Source organism: Aricia agestis, chromosome 12, assembly GCF_905147365.1.
Source record: "Aricia agestis chromosome 12, ilAriAges1.1, whole genome shotgun sequence".
NCBI classification, from domain to species: domain Eukaryota; kingdom Metazoa; phylum Arthropoda; class Insecta; order Lepidoptera; family Lycaenidae; genus Aricia; species Aricia agestis.
Window position 1 is genome coordinate 6,529,336 of NC_056417.1, and position 19,068 is coordinate 6,548,403.

Consider the following 19,068-nt stretch of genomic DNA (forward strand, 5'->3'; position numbering starts at 1 on the left):
GATCATAACATCTACCTGCATTCCAAATTTCAGCCCAATCCGTCCAGTGGATTGGGCTGCGCGTTGATAGATCACTATGTCAATCAGTCGTAAAATAGTGTTTTACGAAAAAATAATTATAAGGAGGGGAAACTGTGAAAATTGTGTGACAAGGTAAAGAACACTTAAAACTACCAACATAGTAACTTGAGTATTATCTAAGTGAATCAATATTGTTGGTAAAAGGCGATATGTCGCATGAAAAATACATTCAAGCATATTTTCATAGCTCACTTTACATAATGTGATAATCGTAAAAGTCCCTTGTTTGATGTTATGTATTAACCTAATACTTTTCGTAAAGTTCATAGAGTGATGAGTGTTTCTTTGTGATCTCGCTAAAGGTAAGTATTTGATGAAGTTAAAATAAAAATATAAAAAAATATTTAAATATTTTATCGTATAAGAGTCCAGTTGCCATCGCAATTCTCATACAAAGGCAATACCAAGATAATTTCCCATATGAGAATATTTACCATATTTGAGTTATTATTCAGCTTAAGATAGTAGGTAATTAGCTAGTAGCCTAGTAAACGAATGATTCTGCTTGGAAAAGTTGAAAGCAGAAATTTTGACTTTGGTACCTTGTTTAGACTAGTTAGGAGATAAACATACAAAAAGTCCTGACCCCTCCGAGGTAAGCCCGAGGAGGGGGGGGGGGGGCAAAGAAGGTCTCGTTTTTTAGATTTTTGCTTACTCATCATAAACAATGCTTCGTACGAAATTCTCTTGTATTATTATTTTAATAAAAGCTAATTAAATTCTCTACAACTTTGTCCTTTACACTTTGTATCTATCTCCAATTATTGCCTCGCTATGAGCTCCTAAAATTGGCCGAGTGTGTTTTTTTGGGTTTCATACCCAAAGGGTAAAAACGGGACCCTATACTGAGACTTTAATGTCTGTCCGTCTTTCTGACCGTCTGTCCGTCTTTCTGACCGTCTGTCTGTCCATCTGTCTGTCCTTCTGTCTATCCGTCTGTCTGTCTCCGGCTATAACTCAAGAACGATAATAGCTAGAGAGTTGAAATTTTCAGAGATTATGTATTTCTGTTGCCGCTATAACAATAAATACTAAAAACAAAAGAAATTAAATATTTTAGGGGGGCTCTCATACAACAAACTTAATCGACGACCTCTGTGGCTCAGTGGTGAGTACGTTGGTAGCTCAATCCGGGGGTCACGGGTTCGAATCCCGCCGACGGAACAAAAAGTTTTCAATGTTCCCGGGTCTGGATGTGTATTAAATATGTGTATTATGTAATAAAAATCTTAAATATATGTATAGTATAAAAGTAGGTATTAAATATATTTCCGTTGTCTGGTACCTGTAACACAAGTCCTTTAGGTACTTAGCACGGGGCCAGACTGACGTGGTGTGATGCGTCCATAGATATTATTATTATTTTTTTTTTTTTGCAATTTTCTTCTCGATATCTATCATGGCATAAGGTAGGCTGAAATGTTCACAAAATACTAAGTTATATTCATACTTTAATAATTAAAAATAAAATTTAAATAAAATAAATAATTAATTTTAAAGAAGGAGGGGCATATCATCCAAACTAATGTAGCACTTTGAGACATACGCCAAATGAAAGGGCTTGAAAAGTTGAACATTTAATTGTATGGCGAAAAATCTCTAAGCAATGGGAGAAAAAAGTTAATGAGGGTAGAAGGTAAGAAAAAATCACATAAAAACACCCTATGTTATTGCATCAATTTATAGTGTTGCTGGTAAGGAATGACTTCTGGAAAGTAATCTTATATGGCAAACTTGAGGAAAGTGTTGTATTTTAGTATATTGTTTCATATTTTTAAGAAATGTATGGGAAAACAATAAAACCTTAAAAATCTAACCTCTCCTGGATTTAACCGTACATCGTTACCTTGGAGAATTTTAAGCAATACTAGCGAATGGTGCAATAATACAGAGTGTTTTATTTTTCCTAAGAAATAAAAAAAACACCCTTTATTATTGCATCATGCGCTAGTTTTGCTAATTATAAACAATTTCTCCAAAGTGATATTAAACGAAAAAATCAGGCAAAGGTTCGATATTCAACATTTTATTGTTTTTTGTATGAGATAAATCAAGTTTGTTGTAAGGGAGCCCCCCTAAAATATTTAATTTATTTTGTTTTTAGTATTTATTGTTATAGCGGCAACAGACATACATAATCTTTGAAAATTTCAACTCTCTAGCTATTATCGTTTTTGAGTTACAGCCTGGAGACAGACAGACGGACATACAGACGGACAGACAGACGGACAAACAGACGGACAGACAGATGGACAGACAGACGGTCAGGAAGACGGACAGACATCAAAGTCTCAGTAATAGGGTCCCGTTTTTACCCTTTGGGTACGAAACCCTAAAAAACACACTTGAAAATCGGCCAATTTTAGAAGCTCATAGCGAGGCAATGATTGGAGATAGATACAAAGTGTAAAGGACGAAGTTGTAAAGAATTTAATTAGCTTTTATTATATGATGGAAGAGAATTTTGTACGAAGCACCGTTTTTGTTGAGTAAGCAAAAAACCAAAAAACGGGACTTTCTTTACCCTCCCCTCCCTCGGGCTCACCTCGGAGGGGTCAGGACTTTTAGTATGTTTATCTCCTAACTACTTTAAACAAAGTGCCAAAGTTAAAATTTCTGCTTTCGACTTTTCCAAGCAGCCCCCATTTTGGGCATTCGTTTACTAGGCTATTAGGTTCCTGTACAAATATTCACTGCAAAATATTTACATACCAAAAAATATGAACGATCACAATATTTTCATACTAAATTATAATCGGTCATATTTTTGGTACGTATAAATTTTGCAGTGAATCTTTGTACAGGATCCTAGGTAATTACTATCTTCAGCTGAATAATAACTCAAATATGGTAAATATTCTCGTATGGAAAATGATCTTGGTAAATACGTTTGTATGAGAATTGCGATGGCAACCGGCTCTTAAGTGACAGTATTTTTCTCTCGCGCATAATGTCTCTGTTTATTATCTTGCTACATACATTATGTAAACACATGAACCCAATTTAACTAGCTGGTAAAAAATTATAATATATAACATAATTACTATTAATCTAAATAAACCTAACCCCCCCCCCCCCCCCACTCAGACCGGCACAGTGGTGCGGTGTTGATAGCCGTGCAGGCGTGCATCGTCTAACGTTATTTCAGTTCGGCAGACTTCGGCACGGTGTTTGTGTGCGTGCGACTAGACTTTACATGCGAATTATAATTGCATGATTTGATAAAAATGCTATACAATAGCTTTATTGCGGCTGTCTTGAGTGCCACACGATTTTTTACGGGAGAAACATGGTAGTAGGGAGTTATTGGGCATTCTGTCCCACCTCCGTTCGCTCGCGCGCGAGCTCACTTTGGTGGAGGTGGGACAGAATGCCCAATAACTCCTGTTCGTTTATGCACCTCTGTCCGCTCGCGCCCTCGCTCACTTTGGTGTGTCAGTGTGCCACTTTCGTTTATGCATCAACTGATGGTAAATGAATTGACATGCTCATGACATACACCTCTGTTCGCTCGCGCCCTCGCTCACTTTGGTGTGTCAGTGTGCCACTTACGTTTATGCATCAACTGATGGTAAATGAAATGACACGCTCATGACATGCACCTCTGTTCGCTCGCGCCCTCGCTCTCTTCGGTGTGTCAGAATACCCAATAACTTCTGTTCGTTCATGCATCAAGTGATCAAAAATCGCTTCTCATCGATGATTGGACGGCTGAAAAATCTAGAGAGCTATTATAGGAACATTGAATTTCGTATGTTTGAAGCTATCTGTTTATATGAGTCAACACACTGCATGATTATCATTTTGTCATAATCCACTAATCACAGTGGTCGATTGGATTAAACAGATATGAAATTTCTGAAACAAAAAGAATCACTTAAATTAGAATGTGTCTGTCCTGCAGTTAAAAATGAAGTTAAGCGACATGGAAATTTACTACCAAATACCATTCGCAGTATTGTTTGTGGTCACTCAAACTGTGGGAAAACAAATTTAGTAATCAGTTTGTTACTACACCCGAATGGTCCACGATTCAGAAACCTTTATGTGTATTCAAAGTACGCAAAGAATCGTCTTTTCGAGTTGGCGATTTTGTTCGTATAAGTAAATACAAAGGAGATTTTTATAAAGGCTACACCCCTAATTGGTCAACGGAAATATTTCGCATCATAAAAGTCAACGAAACTAGTCCTCAAACGTATCAATTACAAGACAAACATAAACAAAACATTGTTGGTTGTTTTTATGGAAAAGAATTACAAAAAACTTAATTTCCTGATATTTATCTTATCGAAAAAGTTCTAAAGAAAAAAGGCAACAAACTTTTTGTGAAGTGGTTAGGATTGAGTGCCGAAGAAAACAGTTGGATAGATAAAAGTGAATTAGTTATTTAGATATATAAAGCACATAATCAGTGCTATATCACAATACATACTTATCAATGAAGGAAGGTAGTGGTGTAATCAATAACTTGATAGACCATTTACCGTTTGAGTTGCATTTACCTGGATATCAATTTTGCGGTCCTGGGACGAAACTTCAAAAACGAATACTACAAGGCGATCGAGGAGTTAACAAATTGGATGAAGCTTGCATGCATCACGATATTGCTTATATAAATAAAGATCCTAGTGCTCGACGTAAAGCTGATTTAGAACTTTTGAGTATGGCAAAGAAGAGGTTGAAATCAAAAGATGCTGGTAAGGGAGAAAAGATTGCCTCGTGGATAGTAAAAAATGCTATGAAAACAAAAATCAGAGCTGGAAGTGGTATTAAATCATTTAAGAAAGGTATTAAAAAAATACATGCCCATTTAAAAAAACTTAAATCCAAGGATCATCACTCTGCTATAAAATATGCGTATGCAGCTGCGAAAAAACTGTTCAGCAAAAAGAAAGGAATATGTTTACCACGTATAATTCCACTTCCAAAATGTGGTGGACTTTTACCGCTTATTCCTATTTTTGCGGGATTGTCGGCGTTAGGTTCATTAGCAGGAGGTGCGGCAGGTATAGCCAAAGCCGTAAACGATTCTAAAGCGGCACAAAAGAGTCTCCAAGAATCTGAAAGACACAACAGAATGATGGAAGCGGTCGCTCTTGGAAAAGGATTATATATTAAACCTCATAAAAAAGGAGCAGGGTTATATTTGAACCCATCAAAAAACTAATTAGGCGGCTGCCCAGGCGTGCGCTCACGAATTTAGACATATTGGAGTATGCTAGTGATATTCCATACTTTCGCGGCGTTTACATGAGAGATAAGTTGCCTTTAAAACCTAGAAAAATAGAATGTGGAATTGTAAATTTAGATAGTAACGTGAATCCTGGCACACATTGGGTAGCCTATGTAAAACAAAACAGCTACGTAGAATACTATGATAGCTTTGGTAATTTAAAACCACCATTAGAACTGATGAAATATATGTATAATTTGCCCATAAACTATAATTATAACAGACATCAAGCATTTGGAACAACAAACTGTGGTCATCTATGTATTAAATTTTTAAAAAAATATTGGAAGAAACATTTAAATAATATTAAAAATAAATAAACGTGTCAGTATCAAAATGTCTTTCACTGTATCTATAACCGGGAGCGGAGCCTCTTTGACGACAAACTATTCTCCGACGTTGGAACTTCTTGGAGACTATGAATGTGGTCTTTTGCACTTTTCAACTTTCAACTCTATACCTAATATTGATGGACGAAACAACAAGTTTTATTACGGTGATAATGAAATGATCGAAATTCCTGAAGGGTCCTACGAGCTTCAAGATATTTGTGATTATTTGAAAACTAACATAAAAAATACACTGCTTAAACTAAGATGCAATAATAACACATTGAAAACAAATATATTTTGTTCTAAAGACGTTCATTTTAATAAAGCTGATTCAATTGGCAACATACTAGGCTTTGGAATGGAAACAATAAAAGCTAATATAAGCACTGATTCACAGTATCCTGTCAGCATTCTATCAACAACTATCTTGAGGATTGAATGTGATGTAGTTAGTGGTTCATTTGTGAACGGAAAAGCAAGCCATATTATTTACGAATTTGTACCTAATGTACCTCCTGGTTATCGAATAATAGAAATACCAAAAAATTTAATTTATTTTCCAGTCAATCAAACTTCTATTAGTTCCATCAATATACGACTGTTAGACGCTGATAACAAAGAAATAAATTTACGAGGTGAAGAGGTACAATTGTATTTACATTTTAGAAAAAAATGATAAATTTTCATAAAACCCCTGCCATATCAAATGTCCAAGTCAGTCCTAAAAGATCTTCTCACAAAGACACACGACAGCAGTTAAAAAAGAAGCTTACCAAAAGCAATAAAGAATACCTCAAGCTAATTGGTTTAATAAAATGAATATTTTAAACATATCTCAACAAACCTCATACGACAACAGCATCGAAAGTTTTGAGTATCATTCGTACAGACCGTATGTAACAAGTTTCAACAAGAATGATGAAATACGAATCCCCATCAATCAACAAGACCTATATGTGCTGCCTTCGCTCAGCAGTTTGTATATCGAAGGCAAAGTAATTGTCTACAACAGGACAACTAAAGAAAAGGTTTCAAATGTACATTTCGTTAATAATCCAGCGTTATTTCTATTTCAAGACATAAGATATGAATTAAATGGAGTAGAAATAGATAAAATAAAAAACGCAGGTGTAACTACGACCATAAAGTCTTATCTGTCCTTAAATGAAAACGAATCAAAATATGCTCGAGTTTGGGGGTGGTCGCCAGAAGGTATAAATAATACAAGTGGTGGAGAATTTTCTGTATCCATTCCTCTAAACAAGATTTTAGGATTTGCGGAAGATTATGAAAAAATTATCATTAACTGCAAACATGAGTTAGTGTTGCTTAGATGTAACACTAACCTTAATGCAATCAAGTTGAAAACAGGAGAAGTTTTGGAAGATATTGTTATAAGTAAAATTATCTGGAGAGTACCTTATATTAAAGTATCTGATCGCGAAAGAATAAATTTACTAAAACAATTAGAAAAAGATCGAGCTATTCCATTAGCATATCGTAACTGGGATTTATACGAGTATCCATTATTACCCAAAACTCGTAAACATACTTGGTCCATTAAAACTTCATCTCAAATAGAAAAACCGCGATTTGTTGTATTAGCTTTACAAACCAACCGCAAAAACAACAGTGAATTGTCGATGGCGGAGTTTGATCACTGTCACGTACGTGATGTGAGAGTGTTTTTAAATTCGTCATACTATCCATATGAGGGATTAAACGTCAGTTTTACAGAAGACAAATTTACTTTATTATACGAACAGTATGCCAGATTTCAACAGTCGTATCACGGACGTCGGTCAGAGCCGTTGATGAGTTTGAAAGAATTCAGAGACGTTGCTCCCTTATTCGTTATCGACTGTTCGCGACAGCACGAAACGTTAAAAGGCTCAATCGACGTGAGAGTAGAAATCGAAACAGACCAAGAAATACCTGATCAGACAGCTGCATATTGTCTGATTTTAAACGACTGCATATTTGAGTATAAGCCTTTGAGTAATATCGTTAAGAAAATATCATGAATAGTAATACAATAATCGTTGACTTACAAGGATTTAAAAATAATAATAACGACTTTTTAGTAAAAGAATTATGTATAGCCACTCGACAGCATACACATACATTTTATGTTAAACCACCATACCCATTCTCAGCGCTAACCGATGATGAAAAAAAGAATGTTCGGTGGTTAGAAAGAAATAGAGGGTTTCGATGGAGCGAAGGCTATATCGATTACAGAGAATTCAGAAGAATTATTAAACCTTACTTAAAAGACCGAAACATTATCGTAAAAGGTGAAGAGAAAGTGAAATGGGTGAAAGAACTGTGTGATCATAATAATATTGTAGATATAAGTTACAAAGACATTCCAAGATTTAACATTCTGTACGATCTGTATTGTAAGGAAGAATCGTATAACTGTTTTATTCATAAGAAGTATTGTGCATTGAAAAATGTATTATGTTTAAAAAAATGGTGTTTAGAAAATAATGTACACTTTCAATAAAAAATAACTTATATTTATTGCTTTTTATTTAAATAATTAAAGTTGAATGAAATAGAAATAAAACAAATATATTCACATCACACATACAATTTATTTAAGCAATAATTACGTACACATTAATTTACAAAACAAACCCTAACTTATATTATTTTCATACAAATTATATATCTTGCAATTTTATCGACTTATTCATTCTAAAGTCTATTGCGACCCTACAGCTAAAACAAATACTTAATACCAAAGTAAACTAAAACCAACTCGTATAACTGTAATTACATATTTTTTTTGATATATTACTGACTAACTTCTCGGTTTGGTCCATTATTTCATCACCGTTTTCATTCACAACATATTGTGCGGATAACAAAAAATTATCATCGTCTATACTGTCACAATGTTGCTGGGATCCATCTAAATCAAACACTGAGATCTTTATCAGACGGAAACCTTTTTTGGGAACGCTGTTTACCACAAACGAATGAACTGGGATATTATGTAGTTTACTTAGTGCACTTTTAGAAACACATTTTTTTCTTAATTTTGCTGGACGACGTTCCCGAATCTTAGCGTTCGGCTTTTGCTGAGCTTTCATTTTTAAAAACTCTTCAGTAAATCCTTCCAAAGGATCTTGAGCATACTGGAAAGTATCCCATATTCATGTCGGTAGACATTGTCTTCGGATGTAGCAGTCAAATCTTCTACGCGTTCCATTATCTGTAAAAAAAGAAAATATTTAACACCAAATCAGCAATCTTTGGAATTAACGATTATTTTTTAAATGTATTTTAATGACTTAAATCAATAATAAATCAACTTACCGTTGTGTAGTCAGGTCCAAGACTCTATTACCAAAAAATACGTAAATTATGTACACGTGAGTAACTATAATATAAGTTAAGTTTTGTTTTGTAAATTATGTAGACGTGAGTAACTAATTACAGTGCTTATCGACGCAAGAATGAATACTAAAACAAAGTCTTCACATTATTATAGTGATTGCATCATGTAGGTGGCATTATTATGAATGAGGACTCATGTTACAAACAGTACCGCGCGCTCATATATACGTAGCGTAGGTTGTACTACCTGTAGCCCTAGCATGGCCACCAGTAGAAACGCGAAAGTATAGACAAACTGTGGACTTGAGGTGCCATTCCGATCTTTAACGCGACTAATTGCGACCGACAAAAATTCAATTATAATGCCACTTTATGACAGATTATAGCCTATGTCATAAAGTAGGATATTATTTGAATTTTTAGGACTATAGTCTGTCATAAAGTGGCATTTTAATTGAATTTTTCGGAACGAAAAAAGATCGGAATGACACCTCAAGTCCACAGTTTGTCTATACTTTCGTATTTGTACTGGCGGCCATGCTAGGGCTATTGGCATGCGCGCGCGCGGCACGTGTGGATTCAGATTACTCAAGTAAAGCATGTTTCAACTTGATAAAACTTTACGTTACTTGAATTTAGCATCAGCCTGCAGGTTTGCTTGCAAAATCTATGTAGTTGAGAAATAATAAATAAAACAAATTTATTTAGTAAATGATATTTTATTTCTAAATCTACATAATATACATACTAAATACACAGGTTATGCTAAGAAAGTAAATAATACAAAGAATTTCTTAATTAGGTACAGCTTATTAAATCTAGTTAAAAGTTAAATATACTAGTATGTCCCCATGATTTAGTTGAAATTTTATCTTTAGATATGACTCTCTTGTCATCATCACCAGACAGAGCAACTTTCTTCACAGCACATGTGTACAACTCGTGTTTTATTGACTTAAATAAAACATTTGTTTTATGAACAATGTTGCCTTCGTACAGAGTTTTTTGGTAATCAGTAACATTGAAATTGCTGACAATATTTTTCTTAATTCCTTTCGCTTTTTTGATTGTGCTATTTATGGTTTTAATACAATATAACTTTGAACGAAGGCCTACAAATTCACTTATGATTTTACCCGCCATTTAATCCTTGAACAAACCAGGAACTTTTTTATTTTGAATGGGTAAATCATATTGATTAGTATTACAAAAATTACTAGTATCAAAGTAAGGCAAAAAATGTTTTTTTATGTCATCATAAAAATCATGGGTCCGTATATGATATACAAAACTATCAGTGTCCGTATAACACATCTGTACATTATTTTTATAAAAAGGTTTAATAACAGAGTAATGAAAGTTATACATATGACTTTTTGACAATTCTAGTACGGTAAAACCAATGTATATTGGTTTATCCAAAATTATTTGATCAGAGTTTAATTGTACCGCAACTAGATTTTCACTAAAAATTGTCACGCTATGGAAATTTGGACGAGCGATAAGCTTTTGTGCACATTGCCTTTTCTTAGTCACATTATTATTATCAACCCACTGATTAACTAAATGCACATTGACCCTCTTCTCATTATTTTCTAAAGTTTTTCCAAACACACTGTTATTCAAGAGTTTGAAAAAGTCTTGTTCAAATGTTGAGGAACTTTTTTGTCTCAGAGCAGTATTCAAATCAATGTATTGTTTCAAATACGGGCTTTGTCGAAAACTAATCACTCGATGAATTTTCTTTAATATTAAACCATGTTTTAAACATGTTTGCAAGTGAATGTAATGTATAACATACTTAAATTTATCATATAAATTTGGAACTAGTTTGAAAGTTTTCCCCCCGGGTGGAATGCATTTTTCAGAACAAAATGGTAAATCATTATGTAAGTTATGTAAATGTTTAGGATATTGTAAATCCACTTCTAGAATATAACCACACTCTGCATCAATCGGTATTTCGGTTACATTTAATTTGTTGATTTCTTGTTCATTGAGAAATCTGAAATCTGATAATGGTAAATATTGACACATACTATATCCATATAAATTATTACAATCAATATAAGTGACGTAGGAAGGAGATTCTGATGGTTTGTAATTTTCTAAGTAAGGATTATTTGCTTTTGCATGTCTATGAGAGCACAGACATACTCCTCCCCCGATACCACTCTGTAACATGCGCACCATCGACAAGTCATCGATAAGTTCCAATTGTGTTCCTGTTTTTAATAACATCGCATCAAAAGATAAACTGGGTGCTGTTAAGTAAAAAGCTGGGTCTAATTGATAGTGTTGCTTGCAAGTCTGTCTAAAATTTTCAAAGATATCTGCCAGTAAAAGCACATCAGTTTTTAGATATAAATCCGTATAACTACCTAAATCTTTGATTTGAAATGTTGACCAAATTAAGCACGCGTGCTGGTAATCCTCATCAGAAATATCATGATCAGTTAGGGAACTATAAAAGCATTCTTTTGGGGGTAGACTTTTTTCGTCTTACCGCTTCCACGAGTTCATATATTCGTATGGATAAATGCCTTTACGAGTGAGTAACTGAAATTCATCTTCATCGGGGAAATGATTTTGTAAGTTTTTAAACATTTCCGGTTTTAATGTCTCTGACAATTTACTTAAGCTTGTTCCCAAAAACTTAAATGAATCAACGAATCGAAGTTGAAAAAACTGATTATTCGTAACTGGTACAAATTTGGTAAATGAGATGTAGTTTTCTTTTGTTTTAGGTATTATTTTAATATTACCAGGAACCTCACCTAACGCTTTTATAAAAAGATGACAATCATAACCAGCTAAGTTATGAAAAAAAATGGGGACGAATGAAGGGCGTTTATACTGTAAATTACAAAACGGATGCGCAGCTCCGCGGTAACGACCAGTAACGTGGCAATGGTCACGGACTTTGTCCGAAAAAATAAAATTTTCACAAATATGACAACGTGTGGCATTATCAAAATCAGACTTATCCGCCGTAGAAAATATCATAGGGACTGGTGTACTAAGTATATCAAATATTTTTTGTACGTCTTTAAGAATCGAATCTACAAACTGCTTATCACAACCAGGTCCTCGATATGATACGTACCGATTGTAACTAGGGTCATCACGACAAACAATATAATAACCAAAAGCTATAGGTAAATGTTGGTGCAATGTAGTCGTATTTTTGCTAGAAGAACAGTTAGCTTCAGTATTGGTTTGTAGCATCGACTCAAAATCTGCGTAAATACAAAAAGGCATGTTTTGTTTTCGAGCATAGTTTTTAAATTTAATTACTGAGCCCTTATTTGGGAGGACAGTTACAACGCCTCCACATAAATGGTTTTCAACTTCTTTAGAAGTACTGAAAAATATCAAGCACAAATCACAGAAGTACAATTTGCTGTGATGAGATGTAACTTGGCTTCTAAACAGTCTAGAAGGTTCTTTGATCAAACAATAATGAGAAGTGTTATTATTTTCGAGATACAACAAATGTATAATTTTCTCGTTGCATGTTTTATTAATGTCTGATTTATACAACGGCCCAACAATAGTTTTACTTTTTTTTAAACCATAAATTATGAACTTAATATTAGGATTATTTTTTTCAAAAATTTTAATGTCATGGAAAGTTACAGGAAAAAACATTCCATTTATATTAAATAATTCACGAAAATTAGGATATGATGAAATTCTTTCAGGGTGATTTTTAGCTGGATATAAGGCTGCTGTCACACTCCATAGAAAGCAATGCTGATCTTTATTCATAATATTTAAACACGCCTTTTTAGCCTGAATTGATTTGGGTAAACTGATAAAACTCGAACCGCTAAGTGGTTGATATTTATTGATATTAATCTCAATGTATAAATTATTTAAAAATGTCCACCCACTGTCACGATCCTCAAATTCCTCTATACTAGTTTTTAAATAACTAACTGTTTCCAAATATATTTTTTCAAAATCATAATTACCATGTAATATTTTATTCTTGGTTCCAAAAGATTTTATTTCTTGTGAATTATTGTTGAACTTCAAAAACGTCCCAAATAGTTCGAAATTAACCTTAACACATGAATGTTTAATAAGGTTTTCATCTAAAAGAGATTTTAACTTGTTACGAATTTCGAAAAAAAATATATCTACTGAAGCTAACTGAAGTTGATCAAGAGGAAATATCTTATAAGTTACAATACGATTACGAAATGCAGAGCTGACGATTTCTACACCATCACTGTATTCTATTGTCTGACTACTTTTTCTATGTGAATTACTTCGCAAATGACCTACCCATGATTTACTATGTACAGATACGTTACACGTCGTACAGAAAGGCATTTTATTATATTAAAAAAGGCAATGCTATCAAAACAATATAATACAGTAACAGATATTAATGTAAAAAAAATAAAAAGGTTATAAATCTATTCTAGTATAATAAAAAGAAAATTAATATCTACTATAAATTGATTAACTGTAAACCTACTTAGTAAATTTTATTTTTTGTCACTGTAATGGACGGGCTCCGACTCCTCAAACTCGGTAAAAGCTTGTCCTAAGAAGCCTTGCAGTGCCTCCCAAGACGATGATGACTCGTCGCACTGGAGCTTCACACTTACCAGCGCCGTCTTGTATCGCACATTAGCAGCGTGAGACACGTAGTCCGATTTTTTGTAGATCTTGAGGTCCACAAAATATTCGCCACCGGTCTTCGCAGTCCGACGAGACGTTCCCGTAGAAACTCGGCTGGAGAAGCTTGATATTATTTCCCCGCCACGAGATTTGGGTTCACTGCAACTAGCTTCCTCAGCCCGCAAGATATTGAATAAGTCCGGTCTCCTTGTTCTGTAAAAATACAAAATTAACATATCATTAAAATACAATAATCGAGAAAAAATATTAGTAAAAAAACAAACAAAATAGGAATAAGTGTATTGCACATTCACTTTTGACTGTAAACAATTAGGTGCCTAGTTTTATCAGACTTCAACAGGATACTGAACTAAGTTTTGATAAATAATAAAAAGTAGGAAATCATTGTATGCAAACTGAATTATGGTGGTTGGGACTGTGTTGACAGTTGACTATTACAGACACTTTGTAAGTAATTAAAAACCAGCAGAATCAGAAATAGAATTTCAGCAAACGTAAAGTAGATAATAATCGAACTTACCGTGTAGTGATAACTTCGTGCGGCGAGGAGTATTTTCGCTTTCGTTGAGCACTTTTGTCTGATGAGGTGCGGGTCAACTCCAGCGGAGGCGATGAGTCGCGTTGCTTTTCGGGGCCGGCCTTGCGTTTGCTGCTTGACGCCTTTGACTTCTTTTTCGGTGCTACCGACACCACAGATGGGGCCTCAAACTCTGAATCGGACCTATTAAAGAAGAAATATAAATTATTTTCCCATCTTGATGAATTAATCACAAAAAAGAATAATAATATTAATTCTATACTCACTGACATTTTATATTCTTTTATTTCTCGTTGAAATTGAAGACTGGTGCGAAGCCACTTGAAAAATTGTGACTTGTTCCAACGTGCATCGACTTTTATGTTGGAAAAAGGTCTTTGTCATCAAAAATGTGTAAAAGTTATCAAGCGCGAGTTGATACGTATGTGCGTATGTTTGTCCGTTTTAATGTTTTATAATTTTGCTTGATTTTAAATAACAATTACTTAATAATAATTAATCCGTTTTTCGTTTAATTAATGTTTAGTAAAGTTTTTTATTTATTGTTATTTATTCTACATAATATAGTTTATTCTACATTTTTAGGAAATATACTAATATTAATTATATATTATAAGCAATTCTTAGTTGTTTACTAACGTTATATGGAATGTAAATTTTCTGAAATAAATGGTTTGATTTGATTTGACTGATCATGCATCCAAATTTTCAAAATCTAGGTAAGTATCTTTATACATCTGTGCATTTTTTAAGCATGTTAAATGTTGCATACTTTTATAGCGAATTTAATCTTGAACCAATACCTAATTCCCAAGAAGAGATTAAATTAAATAAATTATTTTGTTTAAACAAGCAAGTAAATCCGAATATTTAATGTGTGTATGTGAATTGTGATAATATGGTAATTATGAAATATAAACGCTTCATAAACGTTATTTAAACTAATGATGCCTTAAGTACAACTTTCGACCTTATTATTGATCAATGTAGCTGAATATGGAATAAAATTGAATAAAGACGAATCTACGTGGCGCGCTCGCTGCGGCGTTTCATTGAAATGCTTTGTAATTGTATCTCTGCCGCTGTCCATAGTAGGGAGGCGAGCAAGCTAATTTTGTAGTTACTCGAGTGTCATGGGGACCTAGTAGATTTCGTAGATTAAGTAATGAGGAGAAAAAAATATTAAGAGCATATATTATGACAGTGGGGCAATGACAAAATGCAGCTATTTAGAAGTTAAAAAAGTAATTATATATAAAAATTGTCTTAAAAGGGAATTTATTATTCAATTTAAGGAAACAAACATGTAATCGTCAAGCAGGATTAAAAAAATAAATCAAGAAGGCTTTGTTTTTTAAATATGGACTTTAATTTTTGAAAATTTCAAATCTTTATATCTTTCCCTTTACTTTAAGTGCTTTAAATAAAAGCTTATTTGGAGTCTACACAACGTTCTCTATTTTAATCTGACAATTTGATACTTAAAAATATTTTTTTTAACGCCCCACTCAGATAAGCTGATTTCTATACCACGTTAACTAGAGACATGTGGGAAGCATACACAAGCTTAATATAATTAGCTTAATTAAATAAGCTGACGCGCTCGAGCAACTGCAGAAATCCTCTCTTCGGCTCCCCTACCGTAAAACGAGTGTTGGTTTTACAGTATGTATGTGTAATATTATATTCTTGTTTGACAGCTTGCACTTTTTTCCAGATCAGGGATGTGAACTAGAAGCGAGAACTCGATTAAAGAGATAATTTAAGAGGCGATCAGTTTTTACCCTATAAATCCAATAAATTATAAATGAATATTGTGGGTAATAAACACGATTATTTTACCTCCAATCAAATTATGAAAATTATCATCCTTTAAATTCATTTACGCATATATAATATGCGTAACGACATCAATGTGACAATTATTTGTTTCAAAAATTATTTACAAGCACGGTCTATCGATGTTTATAATTCCTTATTTTACTTAGTTATGAATTTGACGCATGGTTTAATTTTTATTGGATAAATCTTATCGAATTTATTCATGTCTTACTGATTATTTGTATAACTATTAATTTGAATTATCGCAACACTATGTTGGGATGGATAACTTCACGTTTCAACACAGGAACATCGTATGTGCATGTATTTGCGTGCGACTAATAGAGTTACCAACTTTTTTCTATCATATATAATACTTATTTATCATATATAGTTATCAACTTAAAAAATATAGTAGATGACAAAAAAGAAAAAGTAAAATAATCACGTGGCACGCACACAATACAATACAACGTTTTTGGAATAAGATTCATTTTAGCTTGACTGCGTTCTGCTTTACGCAAAATATAGTAGTTTCGCCTACTATTTTTTAGAAATATAGTATTTGATCCCTTAAAATAGTAGGATACTATAATATTATATAGTAGGTTTGACAACCCTAGCGACTCAGTCGTTCTGCAGTTCCTATGATTTCCCGTCTTGGCTGATGGCTCATTCATTTGCAACGCAGTGCGCAGAGGTATCATCGTGGTTTCAGCTCAGTACATCAAAAGTGTATGGGAAGATAAAGGAATAGTTAAAAGTAAGTGTAGTAGTTATTGTATTCATTATAGATTTAATTCATTACACAATTATTTAAGTTTTGATTTAAATTGATAATATTTTAGTTTTTGAAATCGATTCATTATTATTAATAATATTAATAATGTATGAATGTAATAACATTGATACATTTTAAAATTAAATAATTACCAATATATTTATTCGTTACCCATCAAATATTTAAATCTAATGTGGTACTCTTATTGAATAGTATTTTCCTATATTAATTATTAGCTTCATGATTTTATTGCATTAACTTTTTTACAGAGTAAGAATAAGAATAAGAATACATTTATTTTGTCAACACACAACATACACAAAACAGAAGAAAAAATAATAATAAAGAGAAAAGCCCTAAGCTACATTTGTATATATTATGTGATGTCAAAATTGGCCCCAGCTCAGCTATACGCAGCAAGCAAGCCCGCTGCACTGGTATTCTATGGAGTAGGTATGGCAGGGATGAGTTATAAATTTAATTGAATAATGTAATATGATATAAATATCTTACCTTATTCATAAAACACTATTATACTTTTACGTGTGTTGTTTGATGGAAAAAAAATATATATTTATTTTTTTCATTTTTTCAGATGCTTGAAAATTAGAGAAGTTCATCAAAAATCACAGCGGAACGCAGAAAAAGGATTAGACCAGGCATTATTTAATTGTAAGTAAATTTGAATCTAAATGTATCTAGTTTATTGAATGAGGTTTATGTAGTAGATACCATATTAGAGGTAATTATTTAATCAGAATAATAATTAATAACCGATAGTTATTTTAATAATAACAAATTTAAATATAAAAATTCATAATATATTTCCTGTAAAACTGTTATTGCATAATATAACGTTAAAATTTTCGAGATTATTTGAATGCCAATAAGTCAAAGAAACATAATTAATCCATAATTTTTAGATGAAACATTACTCAAACATCCTTAATCGTCGTCGTAGTTTTAAAGTACTCGTGACTCTAAATGGTGATTTTATGTAAGTGTGGATGTACATAACATTCGGTTTTCTTTTTTCAGATCGGATGATCAATGACGAAGAATTCTACATGACACAAACGAAGACATTATTTTGTTTATTTGTATAAATGCATAAAAAACTGGTGTTTATTTATTGATAAGATCCTAAATTCCTATCCCCTGAAATGTAAGCTTAAACATACTAAACATCATAGTGTGTTAGTATATTTAAGCCGAGGTATGTTTTTTGGTAAAAAAGTAGGTGATCTTATCATGGGCCGTAACCGATCACGAGTTAGGAGTATGATCGGTACGTGATCTTACCCACGGTAAATGGCACACTGACACACCGAAGTTAGCGAGGGCGTGAGCGAACAGAGGTGTATGTCATAAGCATGTCAATTCATTTACCATCAGTTGATGCATAAACGTAAGTGGCACACTGACACACCAAAGTGAGCGAGGGCGCGAGCGAACAGAGGTGTATGTCATGAGCATGTCAATTCATTTACCATCAGTTGATGCATAAACGTAAGTGGCACACTGACACACCGAAGTGAGCGAGGGCGCGAGCGGACAGAGGTGCATGTCATGAGCATGTCATTTCATTTACCATCAGTTTATGCATAAACGAAAGTGGCACACTGACACACCAAAGTGAGCGAGGGCGCGAGCGGACAGAGGTGCATGTCGTGAGCATGTCATTTCATTTACCATCAGTTGATGCATAAACGAACAGGAGTTATTGGGCATTCTGTCCCACCTTCACCAAAGTGAGCGAGCGCGCAAGCGAACGGAGGTGGGACAGAATGCCCAATAACTCCCTACTCATGGTTAATGGTACCTACATAACGCGTTTAGAATGAATTGGAGTTTGTCGCTTTTTGCCATGTGCTTCTTAAATATTTTACTTATCCAATTTTATAGAAAAATGCAAAGACTGTTATCCTGTTGTATTCCTAATAGGATACAATAAAGGGAAAACAAGATAGTAAAAAGGATTTTTACACCTTTCGCCTTGCTCTATGGCCATCTTAGAATTAGATTAGGATAGCGATGGACGTTGCCATGGTGACACTTATTATTTTAGTCACTTCAATAAAATAATACGGGCGAAATACTTTATATGGCAAAGAAACGTTTGCCGGAACAGCTAATAATAATATAACAATGTAATCTCGTCATAATGCTATCATGTCATGATAGCAATCGTAACATTTAATATTGATGGAGTGTGGTCGGGGCGAATCCCGACGTAGTAGCCTCGGTGATGATCTTTTAGGAAACATAGGAGTCT

The 19,068-nt window shown here is 33.5% G+C and overlaps 2 protein-coding genes and 1 long non-coding RNA gene across 3 annotated transcripts; 2 read left to right on the forward strand and 1 right to left on the reverse strand.

The window, feature by feature from the left end:
• Positions 1-6,464: 6,464 nt before the first annotated feature.
• Positions 6,465-7,673, forward strand: LOC121732687. The gene has a single exon (XM_042122640.1). The coding sequence runs from the start codon at positions 6,465-6,467 to the stop codon at positions 7,671-7,673; it is 1,209 nt and encodes a 402-aa protein (XP_041978574.1).
• Positions 7,674-13,425: 5,752 nt separating this feature from the next.
• On the reverse strand, positions 13,426-14,480 carry LOC121732377. Its single transcript, XM_042122241.1, has 3 exons — positions 14,462-14,480; positions 14,174-14,374; positions 13,426-13,845 (listed from the first exon to the last, which is right to left on the reverse strand). Coding segments are annotated over exons 1-3 (552 nt in total). The 5' UTR covers positions 14,464-14,480; the 3' UTR covers positions 13,426-13,496.
• Positions 14,481-16,569: 2,089 nt separating this feature from the next.
• On the forward strand, positions 16,570-17,913 carry LOC121732396. Its single transcript, XR_006036366.1, has 3 exons — positions 16,570-16,775; positions 17,389-17,465; positions 17,832-17,913. It is a non-coding gene; the product is annotated as an uncharacterized LOC121732396 (long non-coding RNA).
• The last annotated feature ends 1,155 nt before the right edge of the window (positions 17,914-19,068 follow it).